This window comes from Pholis gunnellus, assembly GCF_910591455.1.
Source record: "Pholis gunnellus genome assembly, chromosome: 11".
Taxonomy (NCBI): Eukaryota; Metazoa; Chordata; class Actinopteri; order Perciformes; family Pholidae; genus Pholis; species Pholis gunnellus.
The window spans coordinates 10,127,211-10,149,189 of record NC_136538.1 but is presented as its reverse complement, the minus strand read 5'-3'; the positions used below and the strand labels follow the sequence as shown (position 1 = coordinate 10,149,189).

At 41.6% G+C, this 21,979-nt stretch overlaps 3 protein-coding genes across 4 annotated transcripts; 2 read left to right on the top strand and 1 right to left on the bottom strand.

Moving 5' to 3' along the window:
* Window positions 1-340: 340 nt before the first annotated feature.
* mrps6 (mitochondrial ribosomal protein S6) lies at window positions 341-2,430 on the top strand. The gene is made up of 2 exons (XM_079168608.1): window positions 341-777; window positions 2,311-2,430. Exon 1 carries the CDS (start codon window positions 439-441, stop codon window positions 769-771), a length of 333 nt encoding a protein of 110 aa, XP_079024734.1. The 5' UTR covers window positions 341-438; the 3' UTR covers window positions 772-777; window positions 2,311-2,430.
* A 991-nt stretch (window positions 2,431-3,421) lies between these two features.
* Window positions 3,422-11,589, top strand: psap (prosaposin). Of its 2 annotated transcripts, none has more exons than XM_079169247.1 (14): window positions 3,422-3,559; window positions 6,284-6,417; window positions 6,574-6,648; window positions 6,778-6,903; window positions 7,636-7,851; window positions 7,936-8,079; window positions 8,169-8,225; window positions 9,081-9,248; window positions 9,352-9,444; window positions 9,544-9,727; window positions 10,077-10,240; window positions 10,328-10,408; window positions 10,586-10,693; window positions 10,843-11,589. In XM_079169247.1, exons 1-14 carry the CDS (start codon window positions 3,526-3,528, stop codon window positions 10,876-10,878), a joined length of 1,620 nt encoding a protein of 539 aa, XP_079025373.1. In that variant the 5' UTR covers window positions 3,422-3,525; the 3' UTR covers window positions 10,879-11,589. The 2 variants fall into 2 exon arrangements, with proteins under 2 accessions (XP_079025373.1, XP_079025372.1); XM_079169246.1 differs by having other exon boundaries at window positions 8,169-8,231.
* Window positions 11,590-12,078: 489 nt separating this feature from the next.
* slc29a3 (solute carrier family 29 member 3) lies at window positions 12,079-16,980 on the bottom strand. The gene is made up of 7 exons (XM_079169141.1): window positions 16,904-16,980; window positions 16,028-16,145; window positions 15,522-15,936; window positions 15,092-15,174; window positions 14,578-14,804; window positions 14,240-14,402; window positions 12,079-13,163 (listed from the first exon to the last, which is right to left on the bottom strand). Exons 3-7 carry the CDS (start codon window positions 15,843-15,845, stop codon window positions 12,536-12,538), a joined length of 1,425 nt encoding a protein of 474 aa, XP_079025267.1. The 5' UTR covers window positions 15,846-15,936; window positions 16,028-16,145; window positions 16,904-16,980; the 3' UTR covers window positions 12,079-12,535.
* Window positions 16,981-21,979: the final 4,999 nt, after the last annotated feature.

Sequence of the window (21,979 nt, the reverse complement as noted above, 5' to 3'; positions counted from 1 at the left end):
AAGCGTAAACGACTTTGGTTTTTAAATAAGAGTTTGAAGCCTTTTTCCATGGTTTGGACAACATTCATAAAGGTCATCTCCGGTTCATGTTGTGCATTTATAAAAGTTACAGCTCTGTTTTTAAAAGATAGTTCGGTCATTAGGAATCTCAATTTCCTCCCAGGATTTTTATTAATTTTTAAATAAAAATATATTCGTTTAGTGGGAGTTTATTAGTAGCACCACATGTATACTCTCTTATTTTCCAGATTTGATTAGTCATTTTGTTCTGCGTCTATGTTGTATCAACATAGACGCAGACTTTATACGTCATCACCAAAGACCTTCCCCGTCCCTCGTGTCATAACATGGTCGCCTTTAGCTGGGTAAGCTGGCAATGACACAGACCCACAGCCAGCTGAATTAAACGTGCCAATCGAGGATTCCTTCGCCGAAGCCATGCCTCGCTACGAACTGGCCCTGATCCTGAAGGCGATGCAGCGGCCGGGGACGTCGGCTGCTCTCCGGCGGACAGTGGAGACTTTGATGGAGCGGGGCGCGGTGGTGAGGGACCTGGAGAACCTGGGGGAAAGACTGTTGCCCTACACGATAACCAAACACAATGAGAGGCACAACCGAGGGGGATACTTTCTGGTCGATTTCTACGCGGCCCCCAGCATCCTCACGGGCTTACTGGATCATCTGCACCGCGATGTGGACGTGGTGAGGCCCACTGTGCTGAAGAAGGACGACCAGGTTCCCAACAGTAACTGCTGTGGTCCCCAGCAGTGATCGAATGTAAGGAGTGGTTGATGTGGGGCCAAGTGCAGCGGTGCTAACCATGTGTCTGTTTAAAAAGTAAACCCACAGCTGGTGCAGGAATTCACTCACACTAGTTTGCACAAGTTGCCAAAAGGTTGGGATTATTGTGTCATAACTGTGCCATGCATGGATGTAGTGCTGCAATTAAATCATGTTTCCATTATTTATTAATCAATGATAAAATAATTTCTTCTGGAAAATGTCAAACCCAATGATGCATGCCTATCACAGGTTATGACGGGGCTCAATGTGAGTCCTAAAGTAAAAAGCTGCAGTTTTCAATCTATATTATGAAACCAAGAAGATCAAACAAGTCATTGCATTTATGAAGCTGTGCCATCCAATGTTTTGCTGTTTGCACGTGGGGTTTAAGAAAATATCGATACGCTTGAGTATCGCAATATTTATTTGTGATATGGTATCGATTCTCAAAATGGTGTCGTTTCCATGCAAAAATTCACAGCAGACAGTGGCTCAGAGTGCACTCAAAGGAGTGCTGTGGCATTGAATGTTACAGGGGCCGTGATAAATGCAAATGCAGATCCCATTGTTCACGCTACATGACTTTTTAAGTTGTCTGATCGTTGTACTTTTCACACTACACAACTGTCTTATAATCGGGAGTCTGGAAGTCTTTGTTGTTTTCACACTACATGACTGACCGGTGATGGGGGGGGACACAGACGATGGATAGAATGGGCCCAAAACCATGCATGCACATATTTATTTTCTCGGCAGCTATAAGGCAATATAAGGCAGCAGGTCCGTCCCTAAAATAGATGGATATATATGGATAGCCATACTGTTTTGATCAACTAATAGGTTAGTGGAATTAATCTAAAAATCTGTAAAAAAGTATTGACATCAAGCTGTCGGTTAAAAATGCTATAAGCAATAAGAGTGATGTCCAAAATGACCACATAGGCAACTATCAGATACGTGTATTGCTATTATTGATTTGACGACACTGTACCCTGCCTCATATGTGTTCTGTCTTCTTGTATGTGAAAGTAAGCTTAGACTTAGGACATGAAGGACACATGCTTGTCTCTGCTCAAGGATACCTTCGGGAATAAGTCAAATGCTTATGTAAATAGAACATGCACCACAGTGTAAGACGTAATGCATTTGGTTTCCTTGTAGTTAACAATAGTGAATAAAGAAGAAATCCCCAGATAAAGTAGATCAGTATAGACTAAATAACAAGAAGTTGCAGTACAGAAATGCCAAAAATATGTGAATTTTCTAAATGTTGTCGCCTTTACATAGTTTGTCAAATATAAATTTGAATTCAACTGTAAAATGTCATGCTGCACATATCTTTGTCACAATTCTTTATGAATCAACTGTAATGGATTTGTATCAACATGTGTCAGAGCAATCTTACAATGACTTCATTTAATTGTGTTCATGCAGTTAATTTCCTTTACCTTCTGTTTATTGAGCTCATGCTGTGGTGACTGTGCTGTAACTTAACCCGATATAATATCTGTTCCCTTTGTTTTACAGGTTTCCACATCTCGTATCCAGACCGTGTACAGTGTGATGCTTCCCTATTTGATCTTTTCCATTGGTGTTGACCTACATTTTGATGTTATGTCATAATAAACTACTTTTCTTTCTCATTTGCAAGTTTTCTTGACTTTTTGCTAAAACATGTTGGGTATGTGTGCTACATGGTGTTAAATAATGTGATAGCAGTTTCAGTTCTTTTTTTTTCATTTGCCTGGACAGTGCAGTTCTGAATTCTTGTGGTTGAGTAGCATTTCGGACTTGGATCCTTGCCCTCAGAGAACACACTGTAAGTAATAAACAACTGCCACTGAGATTCCAAGCCTGGGTATGTTCTCCTCATTGGATCAAATGAAACAAAACCCCCATTTATTTTAAGAGACCAAAGTTACCAGTGTTTTCCCGGGACATTCTGGGGCGTGTTTAGCTGGAATGGCAATTGTGTAAATCCATCTTTGCTTGGCCGTGTCTAACCCAACTACAGTCATCAAACACCATGCATATATGGAGTGGGGACGATTTATATTAACGATTTTAATTCAGTAGGTAGGAATTAGCATTGACTTGTGTTGTCTTATAAATACCTTTCTATTTAGATACCGCAGGAAAACATTTTTTTATCAACTATACAGCCACCACTGGAAAAACTGCCAGTAAAACCCCCTAATGTTTAGTGTAGACAAGCTATCTGATAATAACCCCTGGGTTTCTATTAAACATCTCACTTGTTTTACGCACCTGGCTGCAGGAGTCAATACTTTTAAAACTGTTTTAAGAAATCGTATGTATAAATGTATTTGTCGGCTTAATTACTCCGAAAATGTCTTGGTTTTATCCAACATGAGGTTTAGTGACACACAGCTGTGGAGACATTGGTGCAGCTGTCCCTTTGTAAGGCATTGCTAGGCCTTTGTACTTTTATTGTTCTTGTATGTAAATTCATGTATTTGTCTTATATGGACCCTGAGTCTGAAATAAATTAATTAAAATGAATTCGAATTAAAATGTCTTTAAATACGATTTTGATCTTTAGAAACGTGTATGATCACATCAGGCAAAGGCCGAGTCAGAGTCACATGTCTCGCTGAGTAGTCAGCTGACGGCGAGACGTCATAAAAGCAGATCCACGGGCCTCACCGTCTGCATTGCAGTATTCACAGCTCACCGGAGCACTTCCTCCACAACACAGACGAGCCAGAAAACAGCGGAGTCATGCTGCTCCTAACTCTACTTTTCGTGTCCTCAGGTAATGTCAACGCGCAGGGAAATGTTGTTTCGTACAAAGTCGGTGATACTGTCCAGACAGCGGTCAACGCACTATGCGGCGTGTTTGGTTGTGTAACTACGTAGCTCACGCGAAGTGCGTTACAACACGAGAACGCGGAAGCCTTTCAAGCAGCTTTTTGTAAACACGAACAAATCGGTCAACGATAACTTCAACAGAAAGCGCTGCTTTGTACTGAAGATATGCTATTTTAAATGCAGACGTCGGTAGTTTGTCCTCATTAAAATGAATATGCAACATTAAATCTATAAACGAGGTCTGTTCTGTGAATATCGGCGGTTTCCTTTGAGGTTTTAAGGCGTAATTGTTGGCCCGCTCGCTAACGTTAGCCAGATATCGCTAGTTGGGTTACACTTATTCCACGTTAGTCTATACTTTGACTAGTCTTACACACGTATTTTTTGTTTATGAACGTACATAGGAACATCCCCATAAATCTAGCTACAGCAGCTAACGTTAGCCTACTAACTCGTGTATGTGCGCGTGTTACTATTTTATCAATAAAACATATCTTTTTTTTATTTTATATTTTTTAGGGCTGATACGCCCCAACTTGCCTGCTTTGACCAGACAACGAATGTACTTTTTTTTTTTAATTTTTTTATTTTTTTTTTTAATGTATTTGTTGACCCTTTGTTTGGTTTCATGAGGAAGTTCCGATAGGATCCTCTAAACCAGCCACTTTCATTTCAGCGTTTCAGTAAAAGGTAAATTCAGTGTTGAAGTTATTTTTGTTTCTCACGATTTTCTTTGTAAGTCAGTGGGAACGGTTACCAGGATTTCTCTTCACGTGCACTTCTGGCACCGAGAGCGTAGCTATTTGTACTTTATGTTCCGACAGTTGCCGAAGTTATTGCTGCCATGAAGCCATGCATAACATGAAGCCATACATGACATGGCTTTATGGCTTTTAATGGGATTAAATGATGACTTGGCCCTGCTGTATTTGAAGTATGGATCTGAAATGATTCATGAATGACCTCTCTCTCTTCTTATCAAAACACAAGCTGTGGTTTCTTGCAGTATTGATTTCTTCAAGTCTGTGCTTTGTGTATTTTGTTCTTATCTGACTTCTGGTTAAAGAATAGTTTTCAATTTAATGTCGTCTTTGCACTTACTCATTCTCTCATGTGACTGTAGTAAGATTAGGGTTCACTGATGTTGTTCAACCAGTATGATGTTGACTTCCTTTAACTGATATCTCTGCTACACTGAAACTCTCTCAGGCCACCAGCTGTTGTTGAACAAAGCAACCTGAATTTTACTTTAAGCCCTCTGTGCTTCAATGGGACATGTGATGTTGATTCACCGTCATTTTGATGAGTTTTCTGTTTCAGAATCATGGTCACAGGAAGTGACCAGTTCAGGATGGGCCTGAACGTTTGTACTAGTGCCTTTTCTCCAACGAATAACTTGTTTTTCTGCGGAGTATCATTACATGAATTATACAAGACGCACTTATCTCGCTGTCTATTGCCTTGTTAGATGTTTACTGCTGTGTAGAGATGTCCTCCTTGTAGTCTGTCTGCTTGGGAACAGTTTGTTATGCAGTCTGACTGCTCATGTGACTCTAGTGGAGGGTGGGAGGGCCCTGCCTGTCTCCTAGTGGTGTAACTGGTTTATATGAAGGTTTGTTGACCTTCGTTGCCAAATCATGGTCGTTATCACCAACGGCTATTTCCCTGGACTCTGCAACTTTTGCATTTGAACAGTATTTTAACTAGTTATAATTCCAATTTCTGTTTTATGAGGAGATTATCGGTGTCTAGCTCTGTTTTTCAAGCTGGGTTTAAGAGTGGTAGTGAAATCAGGAAATGATGCTGCAAACTATTGGGTTCTTTCCCATATCACTTTTTCCACTTCAGTAAAATGGAGAACTGAGAAGATTAACCTCCTTTATTGTTTGCATTGACGCAGTAATGCCCCGTTCAGCACATGTGTTTATGTAAATAATTGAGTCCTCTTGTGGCATTTCTTCTTGGTCTGTTGCTTTCCTACTGGCTGGCTGTTGGTGGGAAATAGTGTCAGATTGAGAAGTATATGCTAATGCAGCTTAACGGTTATAGCTAATAGGCTTTACTGTGTTTTTCAGTTATAAAACAGTTTCAAGAGTATTTACCCACAATCCTCGGTGTTGGAACTACTTCAATCTTCACAGAGCAAACCCACTGATCTATGTGACCCGAGTGATGCCGAGTTGGTTTCAATGCAGTAGTTCATGCTCGTCAGACGTGGTAGCTTTGAGCCTGATGAAGTCCTCGGAGCTTAAAGGGAACTATAATACAAGTTCCCCTTTTAAATAAACCGCTGCTTGTTCTCGTCTGTATCGTAAAACTCACCTGACCAGGGTTTGGTTGACATTTTTCTCTTCCCTTTCTACAGGGTTTGTTCTTAAAATCAAACCTGCTGTTACAAAGTTGAAAGTGAATTCTTCATAAGTTCCTATTTTTTTTTTTTTTATATGTTATGAGGAAGTATGTCAGCCTTGAATTACCCGATGTGGGTCCCACTGGCATCCCCAGGAAGATCAATGTAATAACCTCAAACCAATGCAGGCAGTGGTTTCTAAAGAAAGAATCTGAATTTGAAGTCTGCAGCATAGAAGACCATTTCGGCTTGTGCCTCGTTCACCTCCTTTCAGCAGTATGAACGGTATGAAATTTGACCCTTTTGTCTATTTTGCAGTTGCAGCGACCCCCCTGCTGGGCACTGAGCAGTGTGCTCGTGGCCCCCCCTACTGGTGTCAGAATGTAAAGACGGCGTCTCTGTGCGGAGCCGTGACTCACTGCCAGCAGAATGTCTGGAACAAGCCTCAGATGGTGAGTGACGATGCCGTTCATATTCTTTTGTTTACTCCAAAATGATATTGAAATGTTTCACCAACAGAAGGCACATGCTAGTCCTAAACCTCCCCACATTCCTGATTTGTGTTGTGATGTTATTTACACTTTACAAACCCAATCGTCTGGTTTCAGAAAACCGTGCCATGTGACTTGTGTAAAGAGGTGTTGATGGTGGTCGAGCAGATACTGAAGGACAATGGCACTGAGGTAAGATAAAAACCAAATCACGTGTGTGTGTGTGTTGAGAACACATTTGATAAGAAAATGAGTCGTCAGCAAATTTACCAAGACTCGCGCTCCTTTGGAAGACTGATGTGGGAATTGATGTCATTGCAGTCTGAGGTTCTTGGGTACCTGGAGAAGGCCTGCCAGCTCATCCCTGATAAAGGTTTCTCTGCCGAGTGCAAGGAGGTGGTGGACGACTACTACCCCATCATCCTGGGAATCATTAAAGGAGAACTGGTGAGCACAGTCGACCCGTTTGTCCAAGTCTTGGCCTGTTTTCAGGGAAACCTGCGGGTGAAGGTCCAGGGTTGTAACAATTAACCAAAATGACTGTTCAGGCACATCACAAAGTGCGTTTTAGAAGGCTTGCATTCATGACTGTATTGGGTGCTTTAGATAGAACTTGTTAAAGCTTATTGGCGATCAGTTCATCGTTCGGCCTCTTTTAGGACTCTAAGTAAATGGTCCATCTGCCCCTCGGTGTCGAAACGGAAAAGAGAAGTGGCTGTTAGCAAAGCGCAGTGAGCTGAATAAGGGCTATTGATGGGGAAGCGAGTCAAAGTCTAAATGGGAACAGAGTAGTCCTTGTGTAATACTCGACCTCATGACTGGGAGCATTTGGTGTTGCTTTCTTTGATTCCCACAGTCGCAGCAGGTGAGAGTTGACACAAAGAGATGGTTCTTTACAGATCACATTAAATGCTTCATTTTGGTATATCGCTAAGTTTTTGTACCGTACAGGTTTTTTATCTATCTAGCTCTCTCATAGAGTATTGATCAATCAACAAAACATTCCATTTGTGATGACACAACTCGTATGACTGTGTCATCCATAGTTTAGGTTAAATCATTTACTTCTGCTAACATGCATACAAGACTTTTGAAATAAATCGCTTGACGACGACGTGACCATAAAAATATTCCAGTTGTTGAAGTAACTTAAAGTTGTGTGTGTGTGTGTGTTTTCAGGAGGATCCCAGCGTGGTGTGTGGCGCCATGGGGCTGTGTCAGTCCCAGCAGGCAGCCCTGGCTAAGGCTCACGCCCAGGAGCAGCTCGTGTCCAATGAAATCCCTCAGTTGGACCTCGCCATGCAAGTGTCCCCCTTCCTCCTCAATGTGCCCGGGCTCCTCTATCCTCAGGAGGGCCAAAAGCAAAAGGCCCCCAAATCAGAGAGTCCAAAGCAGGTACACAGTTTACCTGCCCTCAACTATCGCCACCTGTTGATGAGTATCGTCTTAATTTGGCCCTGAATCTTGCCTTCCCTGTAGGAAAGTGACGCCGTGTGCCAGGACTGCGTCAAGTTCCTGACTGATGCTCAAGCTGAAGCCAAGGCCAACACCTCATTTGTCAACTCTCTCATTGAGAATATTGAGAACCAGTGTGACCTGCTTGGACCAGGCATGGCTGCCCTGGTGAGACCCCGTTATGAGTGAAGGAAGTTTGATTTAAATGCGTGCTTTTCTTTAAAATCCCATAACTGTTTTTTCCCCCCTCATTGCAGTGCAAGGAGTATGTCGGCCAGTATGGTGTCCTCGTTATTCAGCAGCTCATGTCCATGGTGAGTGTCCTCCTAATGCACCTAGCGGATTTCAAAAGACAGGAAAACCTTTTTGTGTTTGTATATTTAATCCACAGTTTAACATGACTGGTCAATATATATATTCTATAAGCTTAATCATTAAAGCTAGCGAGTCTGATAATTTGTCGTTTTGCTGGTACTAAGTCCATATTCAGTCTTGCAGCACCACCTGACCTGCTGACCTCAATTGATCCACATCTTTAAATCTCTTTCTGTCTCTTTTATTGTTTTGCTTTTATTTTTTGCCCTGTGTTCCTCCTTTTCTCCTCCTCCATTAATGTTCTCCTGCTCTGTTTTTCTCTTGCTCTGGGTTTTGTGTGCTGCTCCCCAGGAACAGGTAGGTCTTTCCTTGTTCCGCCTGTGGCCTCTTAACCCTTTAGCTTGTGCTGTCCACTCCCAGTGCTACTCACCTGGCCCTGTAGCGATGCATGTAAATGATGACTCCCATTAGACGGGAGACCACTTCATTTAACCTGACCACTGTGCTTGTGTGGCTAATGTCTGGACACTTGCATCAAATGAGCATACAGTGCTGTTGTATGTGAAAACTAAGTCATGACTTCCAAGCAGAGTGATTCACTGGTCTTTACTAACTTTGAAGTAGCTAGCCCCATTTTGCCAGTATGGGTGTGTGTGGTTTGGTTTGGTGCTGGCTAAAGTAAGCAGAGTTAGATTTATTTTGTGTAAAATAAATACTTGTGGTTATTGCATGGGGGGGGGGGGGGGCAATGTTGTGGAATGGTATGCAGAATACAGACGCATGGCGGGCAGTATGGCACTTTATCCAGACCGTTCTCCATGTATTCATAAGTAACGATCTCTTTGTGATCTCAGGAACCCAAGGACATCTGTGACCACGCCGGCTTCTGTACTGCTGTGAAGAAGTCCATTCCCATGCTGCTGCTGCAGGCGGCCAAGATTATGCCTGCCGCCAAGCCTGTACGTGCCGCCAAGCTTTTCCCTGCCACCAAGATCGAGTCGGCCACTGACGAGTCTGCTAAGGTAAGTCATGGTGGGCGCCCGACTGCTGACACGGACTCCATAATGCTAGAAGATGGACCAGTATTGTACATGCACGTGAGCCGGTGCCTTCTCTGTGTTCCAGCCCATGGTGCGAGTCCGTGAGTCCCCAAAGTGTGCCATCTGCGAGTTTGTGATGAAGGAGTTGGAGACTCAATTGCAGGATCAGAAAACCGAGGTGGGGATTTGCGCTACTAGATATGGCATTAAAAGTGCTGTAAACATACTGTTAGACCTCTGCTCCAGCGTCGAGCTGATCCATTTGTCTCTGTCTCAGGAGGAGGTGGTTCACGCTGTGGAGAAGGTGTGCACATACCTGCCCTCCTCTCTGAGTGCCCAGTGTAAGGACCTGATTGAGACCTACGGCCAGGCCATCATTGAGCTTCTGGTGCAGCAGGCTGAGCCAAAGGCCATCTGCACAGTGTTGGCACTCTGCAACGACGCTAGCCGCGCATTTGTCCGTAAGTTTTCAGTAGATGGTTGGTTCAAACTGCGCAGAAAGCTCAGGATGCGTTTGTTGAATTTTTTTTTTTTTTTTTTTCCTTCTCTATAAAGAATATAAACCTTTTATGAGGCAGTTTCATGCTAGAATCTGGCAACATAATGTGCTCCATTTGAACTGTAACCAGACCGGTGTTTTGCTGGTGTTGTATAGCATGTCAAAGTTAAGCTGGCCTCATATGAGGCTGTGTCTGTGTGATCTGTAAAATCAACCGTCTTATTGGAATGTGTTTTTATTTACATCGGAGGGCCAAAGATGTACTTCCACGTACGGATATTAACGGTGATTTCTGTTCCAATTGTCTCCAGCTGCACTCGACCAGGCTGTCTTTAAGACTGGTGGCTACTGCGACGTATGCAAGATGGCCGTTAGTTACATCGATGGCATTCTGGAGAAGAATGCAACAGAGGCACAGATCGAGGAGGCTGTGAAGAAAGTATGCAGCTTCCTGCCCAAATCGTTCCAGACCGAGGTGATTAGTCGTAGTAGTTTGATCTCCTTACCGTGTGTACCCGTTTACCTTTCCTCCTTGTAAACCCTCGCGTGTCTTTGTCAACAGTGTGACCAGATGATTCAAGATTATGAACCAATGCTGATCCAACTGCTTCTCCAGATGCTCGACCCAGACTTTGTGTGCATGGTAAACTACATTCACTCAGAACTAAATAACCGTAATAAGAACGCTTTATCGTTGAGAAGTTTCTTGGTTGTGCCAAAGAAACACGAGTACTCACTCAGGTCATAAGTTGTTTTGTATATTTATCTTGCATGTAGCCAAGTCTATTATCTGAGCTGTTTGTGTGTTTGTACGTAACAGAAAATGGGAGCCTGTCCTGAAGCTGTGCGCAGGCTGCTGGGAACAGAGCAGTGCAGCTGGGGACCTGCATTCTGGTGCAAGAACATGGAGACGGCATCTCGATGCAATGTGAGTAGTTCAGTCGTATTTTGACACCTAAAGAGAGGCATTCTTAACTGTATCGCCTACAAATACTGATTCTTTAAACCTGGATATGTAAAACACATTTGTAAGCATTTGCATCAAGGCTTGTCTAACCACTTGTTTCTGTCTTCTAGGCTGTGGCTCACTGCAGAAGCCATGTGTGGGTGTAGAGGAAGCACAAACTGACCTGTAGGGAATTAAAAGAGAAATGACTGTAGTGCTGCGTCCCACTTTTTTAATTTTCGTCCCACTTTTTCTTTTTAATGACTGCAGTGTGTTTAAATTAACTTTGATATTTTGAACGATGTCATGGTGGAAAGGGACTGGGCTTTTGTTTTTCTGGGGGTGTGTGGCACGAGAGGAGTGACGTCTGCAGCGCAGCCTTTTACTGCTTTGCTAAACAAAAGTCCCAAAGCTTCACTGTCGGGCTTTGCAGATGTGCATCATTTAGGTTGTACTTAACAATGTTGCTTGCTGAGTGGTGTATGAAAGGACACAGATTTGTATCATTTTAAATCTGCAGCAGAGAGTGCTGCTTTCCTGATTGGTCTTTAGTGCTACCCCCCCCCCCCCACCTAATTATTTCCTTTTGATTCCTTCTCACTGGAGTAACCGCTCTGTGTTAAGAATATCCAGCAGTACATACTAGCAGTATGTCTGATCCCTAAACAAATTATTTTGTAGAGGAAATGTTTCTGTATTAAGAGGATATGGAGATAATCGACCCGAGAGTGTCCCTCCCATTGTTTGCACTGTTCCTACTGTTTGTAAATCACTGTTTCTAACGTACAGAGAACAACTCTAATTTGATTGTCTGCCTCAAACCGTGAGCCAGCTGTCAGTCGATCTGTACATTTAACAATTAAAGTGATCCCAATCCACTTGGTTTCATTTCTCTTTTTTCTTTTTTCTTTGTTGTAACCTGACCATAACTCAGCATTCTTATCAAGCTTGTCATAAAAACCTACTGGCTCCTTGTTATTTTACTCTATCCAAAAGTACGCTTTACTCTTGATATACAATAATGTTCTTGGCCTATAATCTGCAACTTGTTATAAATGACAGCCTACAGTTCTGCTCTAGATTCATTTCTCAAAGACATCTGTGTTAATCCATTTAGGGGAATACAGAAGGATGACTTGAGAATTAAAACTGTCAAAGATGGGTAAATATATTTTTAAATGGCTAGCAGTAATGTAGTATATTACATAAGTATATGTGTTTTGATCTCAAGTTGCAGATAAAATAGATTGACAGGCCATTGAAAAAGCTAAATATTTAATATAGGCAAAGGTGTTTAAGATGGAACATCAAATATTTAAAAAGGTGGCTACTTTCCTTCACTCCTACTGGACTGCAGTCTTCTAGAAATTATGACAAAACAAACGGTTACTGGAAATGTTCAGTTTATAAAGTCTGCTTAAGTAACAAGGTTCACACACATTAACCACATGCTCGTCAACAACCAGCATGTATCATGTAGCGGCTGTATCCCACTCAGCTGTGATGCTTCTTTTCCCTCTGCATGTTTGCTTACAGTGGAACTAAAACGGCACCTTCTGCATAACGACTGATTATTATTATTTTTGGTTCAGTTTTGCAATATGAAAATGTGGTTTAATAGACTGTGCGCCTAAGGGCTACATTAGTGAAAACAATCCATATTAATGTGAGGCGTTACGGTTGAGAGAGGCTTATCAGTCCTTTCCTTTCATGGCAGACTTTTGGCTTTACTGGTGCACTTAGCGTCGGTGCTTTGACGCCACTGTCCAGCGATTGTCTGCCGTATACCACAGTAAATGACTAGGTTATTGCTCAACAGCCTGGTCAGATGTAGTGCACAATAAGCACGGAGAAAGCCGATCCCACAGCCAGTCCCAGAGTGAGAAAGAAGGACATGACCACTCCTGTGGCCTCTGCCAGCTCCCGGGGTACGACCTTAGGGCCGTAGATCATTGGCAGAGTGCCGAGGTAGCCATTGGTGAGGCCCAGCAGGCAGTTAAAGACCACGGGGTACACGTCGTTGGCGAAAAGCACAGTGTGGAGGTGGTCCCTTGGCTGGTAGTTGCAGAACATCAGAAGTGGCACCATGACGGAGCGACACAGCACCAGCACAGGCAGGACTCGGCTGGTGGGGCCGGGGACCTGCAGCCAGGCTGTGGCCTGCCTGCCACAGAAGTCGGCTACATTGTACAGGAGGAAGCTGGTGAGGGGCACAAAATAAGTGGTCGCCCAGGGGCTGCCGCTGTCTTTGTTGACGGACTGGATTCCCGAAGACACCGCGGGGAACACCATGATGGAGACGCAGAAGACGTAGAAGACGCTCACGCCGAGCACCCACGTCTTCCTGAGGATGGGCTGCAGTGGCGGGACGGAGACTCCGCTCCCTGTGCCTGCTGCGCCCCCCTCGCTCATCACCCCTGAACTGGTGCACGCTGCTGCCTGCATGTAGTATCTAGAGAGAAGAGGAGCAGAACGCAGCAAGTGACTCGTACAACTAAAACCTTGGAAGAAAAACGGTGGAAAGGCGAGTTGACAGCCAGGCAGAGCTTGTGGTGTTGGGGGACAGAGATATTCAATGTCAGGGCTGCGTATTTAGATGATTTCGACAATGTGGAGGTCGTCTTTGAATTTGCTGTGACGCTATACCCACAGAGGGAAACTAAGTGATATAAAGAGTGGGACCTTTTCTGCCTCAAGGATAAAGAATACCGTCTTTCTCCGCAGCGTCCTTTCCATAATGTCATAAACGTATAATAACAGAGTATTCAGTGAATGAAACATTACATTGACGCTGCACATTTACCCTTGCAGCTTGTTTTCACGGCTGACGATGACAGCGTTAGCCCTTAATACTGGACCCTTAATACTGGACCCACTTTTGTTGTCCCCATTAATCACTTAGACACAAAAACATGAGAAATACTTTTTAATCTTTAAAATGGCTATTTAATGTCATTAGTCCAACTGTGTTAAATGCAGCATTAAATAATGACAACAAAAGATGTGTTTATGTTTATTGCTCGTGACCTTCATCAAACAGTATCTGCAAAATGAAAATGCACAAACCCAATAACTGGAATAGGTAAGATTATTTATTACAATGAATATTAAGTCATTTGACGCCACTTTGTGTAGGGGCGACTGTGGCTGAGTGGAGAGCAGGGCCGTCTTTCAAACCCTGGCTCTGGCACCACTAGTTGCAAGTCGATGTGTCCTTGAGCAAGACACTTAACCCCGAAAATTGCTCCCGTAGGCATGATAGCATCTAAATAGTAAGTCCCTTTGGATAAAAGCGTCAGCTAAATGACTGTAATGTAACGTAGGATCTGAACACGTCTAATGTTGGCACCATCTGGTGGTGGTGGGAGGAATGAAGGATCGAATGCACACAGCTTAACTGTGATCTATAGTAGTGTACATTTTACATGACACGGGAAAGGTGTAATCATAACCTATATTTGTAATAATAGAATGCAGGGTGATGGGTGTATCCGTATAGGAACCATAACATCTTTGGCTGCTACCGACCTTGAATATGCCAGCTTTGGCAGCAGCAGATATGCGATGATGCAGAGCAGGATGAAGACGTCGGCTGTCAGGAAATAGACCAGAGCGCTGTCTGTCACATCCTTCGCCACTGCCAGGTCCACTATCGATGCTACTGCACTCAGCGTGCCTCCCATGCCCTGGCCTGAGACAAGAAAGGACCTCCGCTAATGTATTGTGCAGTCAGTTAAAAAGAGACATTCATCACTTTATTTAATCAGAAAACCCTTAACGAAGCTGCTAAATAGTGCATATTTAGGACATTTGTACAATGGTAATGTATAAATACAAAGACAATATGACCTGAATGAGAGCCGTACCTGATATAAGAGCCTGAGAAATCCTCATGGGGAAATGCCCACTGATCCCGAACACGCTGCCGGAGAAGAGGTTGGACGCTCCGCTGACCACGGCCACACTGGCCAGCGTGCCGATAAAGAAATCCGTCCGGCAGTCCGACACGTCCACCTTCACCAGCACCGTGGTCACCACAAACACCAGCAGGATGACGAAAAGCGAGGACAGGATCCGCACGTTTGAAGATAACCTACATACACACAGACGTACAGGGACAAGGCAGGAGTTCATCAGAGATCGGTCGAACAACTTAAACACAGACAGAAGCACACGTTTGGTGCTGTGGGACAAATGTGAGACAGTAAGCAGTTCATTATCCACACATGTGTTCTGCTGCATGGGTGCTGTTCAAAAGGTCAATCTACAAGGCCCTTGATAGGACAAATGTGACACTGTTAACACCCAAACATCCAGAGACAAAGAACCATGTGAAGTGAATGTACTTTGGTGTGTGTGTGTGTGTGTGCGTGAATTAACCTGTTAACTAGGATATAGTTGAGAATCAGACACAGCACAGAGGGAACCGTGGAGGCAATGGCCAGATAGCTTTCAAAGTATTCCTGTAAATAATTAGTGAAAAGACAAAACATTTAAATTCGCTTGAATAGAAGACCACGCACTCACACAACATGTAACAATCCTTATCTCTGCCCTGGTTCCTGTCAAATAATATCAAGCATTAATCTCACAATAGCAGAAATCTATAGAATTCCTCCATCCTAAACGAGCGTCTTGGCGTCTCTAATTGTGTTGCGATGGATTCCTTTCAGACATGTGATAGGACACTCAGTCCTCACGTCTGTCACAGGACCGTGACGGTTCGATAAAAAGCATGCAGAATTGCGCAAATGCGCACCTTCCTGTGTGCGCACATGCACATAATAGTCGTAGTTGTATTTGTACTCACGCCGAGGTCTGAAGGTTGCTCCTCATTGCCACCTTGTTGAGTGTTGTTGCTCAGTTTGTAGAGCCAGTAGTGTTTGGCTGTTATGAAGAAGTTCCAGGGCAGCAGGGAGCCGATGCCCATCAGAAAGAAGATGAGATACACCAGGCAGTATGAGTCATCTGGACTGTAGCGCATGGCTAGGGGCACTGAGGAATGTTTGGGCAGGAGCGATACAGAGGAACTCTGGTCCTCGCTCTCCTCATCCTCAGACACATGGTGGTTGCCCAGAGCAGTCGGAGCGTAGGAGGAGTTCAGATTGGGCTGCAAGGGCTCTGTCTCGTCCATTTCCACGGACACTCTCGAAGTAAAGATGAGCGAGAATAGGGAAGATTGTGGTTGTCAAAGAACGCGAAGGCAGGAAGTGTTAAAAATAAAGCTGTGAAGAAGAGGAAGAAAAAGAAACAAGTTAATAAAATCACTGTGAAATAATAACGGTATTATAATAAGTGGGCTCGTATGATGCTTACGTTTACTTGTGCTCGTCCAGAAAGGAAAAGACACACTACTTGTTGTGGAGCCATATTCTGGAGAGATCTCTGTGTTGCAGCTGGAAGAGACCACTCCAATTGTCCAGATCCTGACATGCTGCAATGCAAATAATCACGTTTCACCCTGAGGATTATCATTCATTGGAATCAGTACTATTTGGCAGCAGTGTGTGAACGTGAACCCACTGCAGGAATCTGTCCTGGGCTTCCATGACTGGAGTCAGGGCGTGGCAAATCCCACGAAACAAAAGTGAAATGCTTCATCGCACACATTCAAGTAATTCAGCATTTACCACGAATCACTTCTTACATGTGATTGTGATAACTACAGTTTCATCTCACACCTGCACACGTCCCATTTCTACCACAGACAGAAAAAAACAGACTTTCACCAGCACCACGTGCTTTCAAAATGTGCTGTTGTTAGTGAAACTATTTAAGGAGGCTGCCATGACAAAACAAAGCTGACCTTGCATCCTAAAAGCATCACGTGTGCCACCAATAAGGAACCAATAATCACATGATGAAAACCAATTTCACAGACGCCAGGCTACACTGGGCTGTTCATTCAGAAGCATATGCCTCAGGGTCACTGCGGGAAAAATGTTATCATTATTAATTGCGAAATTATTCTGCGCGGTCTGCCACGGTCTCTGTTGTTGATGTCTTCAGGCGAATAGACAGCAGATCAAGTTTTATTTGTTACGTGCGGACACGGCTGTAAACAAGAAAACTGTATTTTAGCTAAATCTGAATCCCAGCCCTGTACAAGTTACCTACAAACGTAGCAGTTGGCGTGCCAACTGCTCCGACCCGTGCGTAATGTTGGGCTCATTAAATAAAAGATAAACATACCTCACAGTTGCACCTCCCTGACTGCTGCTCCTGTGTTTTCTACAAGTGTTAGGCTGACACAAACATCCATATCACAGCAGCCTTCATTTCTGGTCAGCTGACAGCAGCAACCACGATACCTTTTCCGGCACGAATCCTTCAGACTAAAAGCTCTCTCTTAACAAATCGGGACCAATTTGTTTTAAATATATATATTCTAGCCAATAACAACACAACTTGCATTTATACGGTACTCATTCTAGCCCAGGCCCGAGCTTTGCTTTTCAAAAGTATTTAAAAATAAACACAACTCTTAAAAAGTAATTCACGCTATTATTCGGAAAGCCAACCTACATACCGGAAGTTTGGTTCTTTTCCGGTTCTAAAATAAAAGCACCTATTTACAAATGTACCTTATTTCTACGTTCTTATATTAGACCCCAGAGGTATACTTTTTATCATATCCAAAATAACTTTGCATGCTTTATTCTATCATCCAATTTTTTCATTACGTTGTCAATCAATTTGTCCTTACTTTATAACATTGATGCTGCCTATGCAGTTTTAATAAATGGAACTATTTATTGAGCTCGCCATGGGTCCCAATTTTAAGTGTTACCACTTAAACTTGGTTAAAGCTAAATTAATACTGCCAGCTGGTTGAATTATGCCCTCCTGAATATGCTAGTTTTGATTTGCCAAGGCCATGTAGACAGTGCAGTCCAGTATCTATTGACAATTTCTTCAGCTTTGAGGTACAAAGTGGTCAAAATTTGTGATACAGATCCAGTCGTCTTTGCTGTTATTTAATAACCTCCCAAAACAAATCCATGCTTTAATTTGTGAATTTTCTGAATGTACAGCCTCCATTGTACTGACCTTTGATAGGATTGTCATTACTGACGATTTAAATAATCTTTCTAATTCAATGACCGTTGAATTCAAAGCCATGCTAGAAAAAATAGTCATAGAGATAAAAACTTTTTAATGACTTTTTTCGACATGCTATACTATGACTTTTTGGGGACGTTTTTCGACGTTTTTCTGTGCTATGACTATTCATAGTACAGTATGTCGAAAAAAGTCAAAAAAAAAGTCATAGGATAGCATGTTGAAAACAATGTAGAGGACACAATATCAAAAAAAGTCATAAAACACATAATATAGCATGTCACACATGATGTCGAAACAAGTCATGAAAAAGACAGTACATACAGAAAAAAACGTCATAGTCCATGATGTTGAAAAAAGTCAAAAAGGTCATAGTATAGCATGTTGAAAAAAATTCACTGTACACAATATCGAAAAAAGTAATAAAAAAGTCTTAATATAGCATGTCGAAATAAGTCATGCACAAGTCATAGTATCTTCCAGGTGAGTTTTTATTGACATAACTTGCTAAAACACAATAATGTATGCACTTTGTGTTTAAACTCACCTGGAAATCCTGTTAGTTTTAGTTAGAACATGAGGTAGCGGTGCTTCAGCCTCTTGTGGCCAAGATTAGTATTACAACAACAAACGTGCACAAAAATTACCTGCCAAAAATTCAAGTTAAAATGTTATTTTTCCACCTGGGGATCAAAGTACCACTACTACTACTTTTACTACTATTACTTAGACAGTAAACTCGTTTAGCTTCCAGGTTGTCCTGCATTGTAATTCAGCTTTTGACTTCTTTAGATAATACAGTTTAGCTTCCAAGTCGGCCAGTTAGACATTTCAACTAGAAGGGTTTTCAGCAGTGCAGTTTAATGCTTTTGGCCTTCAACATTTTTCCGACAGGTAGTCTCCCATTTCTATATTTTCAGCAATTGCTTTGCGATTCATTTCAGCTTTCAGCATTCCAACATATTTTCTGCAGGAAATGCATTTTCTAGTTTACTATATCATCAAAAATTCATTGTATAGTATACCATCAGAAATTCATTTAAAAAGACATAGTATACTAAGTAAATTATGCCATCAAAAATTCATGGTAAGGTCACAATATAATCTATAGTGTAGTATATCATAAACATCATAGACAAAAAAGTTATAGTATTGTATGCCATAAATAAGTCATAGCGTAGAATGTAATAAAAAGTCATATAAATGTAAATGTATTGTAAGTCATGCCATTAAAATTAGTAGCAACAACTTCTTGAAACTAAACAAATACTCGTATTTGGTCCCTATTGTCACTATTAGCTCAAAAGTACGAGACAAAAGAGTCTAACTGTAGATAATGCTAAAAACTTAATTGAGTAACTTAAGTACAGAATTAAACGGGGTATGTCTGTCAGTAAGTCAGCCTGTAGGCAAATGTCTGTGTTAATGGGAGTGATGAGGAGGGTGTGTATGAGTATCAAACACAATGCACAAAACAAACGACATTCTCAGTAGGCAGGCCAGGGGAAGAGATCGGGAAGATCTTGCAGGTTTACTTTATAGACTTCTAAACCCAGCCTGCTCAGGTGTGCTGCATGGGTTGATGAGGTCTCAGCTCCACCCACCAATTGCCTGAAGCAAAGGGGAAAACACAGCCAACAACAAGGACAAGATGGGGCAAATCCTGAGGCCGTCACACTAAGCTGAAGAATAAGAAGAAGGCCCACGAAATGAAATCAGAAAAAACATGCCGGGGCTTTGTTCTTAGTTGAGAGTTAAATTTGCCCAAACACATCAAGAACATGACCAAAACAGCTTTTTTTACTCACAAAAGCATTGCCTTCCTATCCTATAAAGATGCTGGAAAAACCCTATTTATGCTTTTATCTGAAAATTAAATTATTCCAATGTTCTTTTTACTGGCCTTCAAAAACAGTCAATTGAAATAATTCAACTCATTCAGAACTGCGCAGCTAGACTTCAAGGTTTAAGGTTAATTTATTTGTTAATGGTTTGGAAGCAGCCTCGTTGCAGAGTCTCTTTTGTTTTATAATCCTTCACAAGCACTCAGATCTTCTACTGCTGGGTTTTTACATACAATTATACGCAAACGAAAATAGGCAGCGTAGGTTTTTCTGAAGATTATAAATAAATAAATTATGTAATACCCTACAGCGACACGACTTCTGTGTACATTTAGAAATGACAGCTTTTTTAAATCAGCTTCTAATTAATGTAATTCTTATATTTTGACAACTTCTGGTTTACTTAATGGTCTGTCTTTTTAAAAATGTTTTTATACTTTTAACATCTTTGAACCTCTACTAACGGATGAGCTAGAGGTCGCCCCTATATTTTCGTTTTACACAATAAGCGAACTAACTGTAACTATCCTAAAATAATAATTACACTTTTAGTTTCAAATAAAATGTAGAACATTATGTTTTTGGAGATAAATTGATATTTCCGAGTAATTTCCAGTGATTAAATCAATCAATGATGATAAAACTAGTGCAGTGTAGTGTAAGAAAATATCATCTTACCGGCAATTGCAATACATTATTATTTGTAGCATGTCCTTAATCAAGCTTTAAATACAATACTATCATACCATTTGAAGTGCTTCATACAGCGAACCTAACCTTCAGATATCACATGCAAATCATTACACCATCAACAGACTACTGTGTGGCTTGGAAGTATTAATACTCTATGTTGTTGTGGACACATTATTACATGATTATTAGTTATTACTACAATAGTACTACTGTTAATGTAATATGATTGTTTGTTAAAAGGTCATTAATCCACTAAATTAAAATACATTTGTATTATTTTGGGCAGTGTAAAACCAACAGGATGGCATGGTCAGGAGCATTGACATTACAATCACCTGTGCCCTTTACGATCCTTAACCCACCCTTCCTTGAGTGACAGTACATAGTAATAGTTCTATGTCACAGAATAAGAGAAAGAACTTGAATACTAAAATAAACATCAATAAAAAAATACAATATAATAAACAATAATTATATTAAAATGAATGTGTGTGTACTGGCTTTTGTTGAGAAGTGTGGGTTACCCATCATATTTACCAGGTGAGGGCACTATAGGACAGTATATCCAGTCGCGTGTTACTGCACCTCTCTGGAATGTGAAAACAATTACAATACCAAGAAGGAAAAAGACGTTAGGTTCTCTACAGTCAAACATGATACCAGGTGGTTTTGTGTCATTGACTGGAGTAAAAACCTGCAGACTCTTGGTTGTCACATGAGTGAACACCACTGTACTAAAATAATCGTTATCAAATGAATCACTGTCTGATTGTAAAGGGTTCTCCAACTCACAGCTGTTGAACTACTGTTTTCCCCTGGCAACAACAGATCTAATTGTGCAGACTCAAAAAATACTATTATCATTTCATAATGTCAAATAATATCTGTTGCAAATGCTGCACGTCACGCAGGTGTGTGCATTTACTGGCATCACATGTTCTCAAAATAGCTTTTACACACCTTCAAAATAATCATATTCTTACTGACGATTTATTCCCTCAAAAGGTAACAAAAACGTCCCGTTTAGATGTGAAGGGGTGGGTTGAAGCTGCAGTCCTATCATTGTATGCATTGCAAAAGGTTAAATTAGGTCATGCACCGACGGGTGGCATATCAGTCCTTAATTAGCAGTGCATCTAATGAAACAGGTGCAAAGTGTTGCCTGCCATTAAGACAATACTGCAGTGCACTCTCACTAGAGATGACTCATTTGGATATTTGCTCGCAACATAAGAGTCTAATCTGCAAATCCCTACACATCCTGCACTCGTAAAGAAAATAAATAAAAAAACACAAGGTTAGAATGCTCGGTCCAATCGCCCAGAGTCAATCCTTAAAGGGCACTATTAGTGCCTGTAAAACCTTTTTAATTTGAAGGCGGACAGCCTGCTTGTTAAAAGCTTTCAAAGCTAAATGGACCTAAAGGGAATTTTCCAATGAGGTGTGAGGAAAAGAGGGACAGGTTTAGCAGCTCTCTATGTGCTGTGAACATGGAGTGTAATTAATAAAAACACATGACATTCTTTTTCCTGCCAAGAAATTCCAAAGAAGCCTGCAATTTGCTCTATGGATTTTATGATAGTTGCTCGTATATTAACTTTGATTTTGCATGTTTTAATTCAATAACAACAACACACAGACTATTGTTAAACTAAGAAATATAATTTAT

What these genes read in the sequence shown, in the direction of transcription:
- mrps6 (XM_079168608.1), top strand. Translation starts at nt 439, where the DNA reads ATGCCTCGCTACGAACTGGCCCTGATCCTGAAGGCGATGCAGCGGCCG.
- psap (XM_079169246.1), top strand. Translation starts at nt 3,526, where the DNA reads ATGCTGCTCCTAACTCTACTTTTCGTGTCCTCAG. An exon ending in TGAAGGACAATGGCACTGAG is followed by an intron (nt 6,649 to 6,777) that starts GTAAGATAAAAA and finishes ATGTCATTGCAG; the next exon opens with TCTGAGGTTCTTGGGTACCT. An exon ending in GAATCATTAAAGGAGAACTG is followed by an intron (nt 6,904 to 7,635) that starts GTGAGCACAGTC and finishes GTGTGTTTTCAG; the next exon opens with GAGGATCCCAGCGTGGTGTG.
- slc29a3 (XM_079169141.1), bottom strand. Translation starts at nt 15,845, where the DNA reads ATGGACGAGACAGAGCCCTTGCAGCCCAATCTGAACTCCTCCTACGCT. An exon ending in AACTATATCCTAGTTAACAG is followed by an intron (nt 14,805 to 15,091) that starts GTTAATTCACGC and finishes GTGTGTATGTAG; the next exon opens with GTTATCTTCAAACGTGCGGA. An exon ending in CCAAAGCTGGCATATTCAAG is followed by an intron (nt 13,164 to 14,239) that starts GTCGGTAGCAGC and finishes TCTTCTCTCTAG; the next exon opens with ATACTACATGCAGGCAGCAG.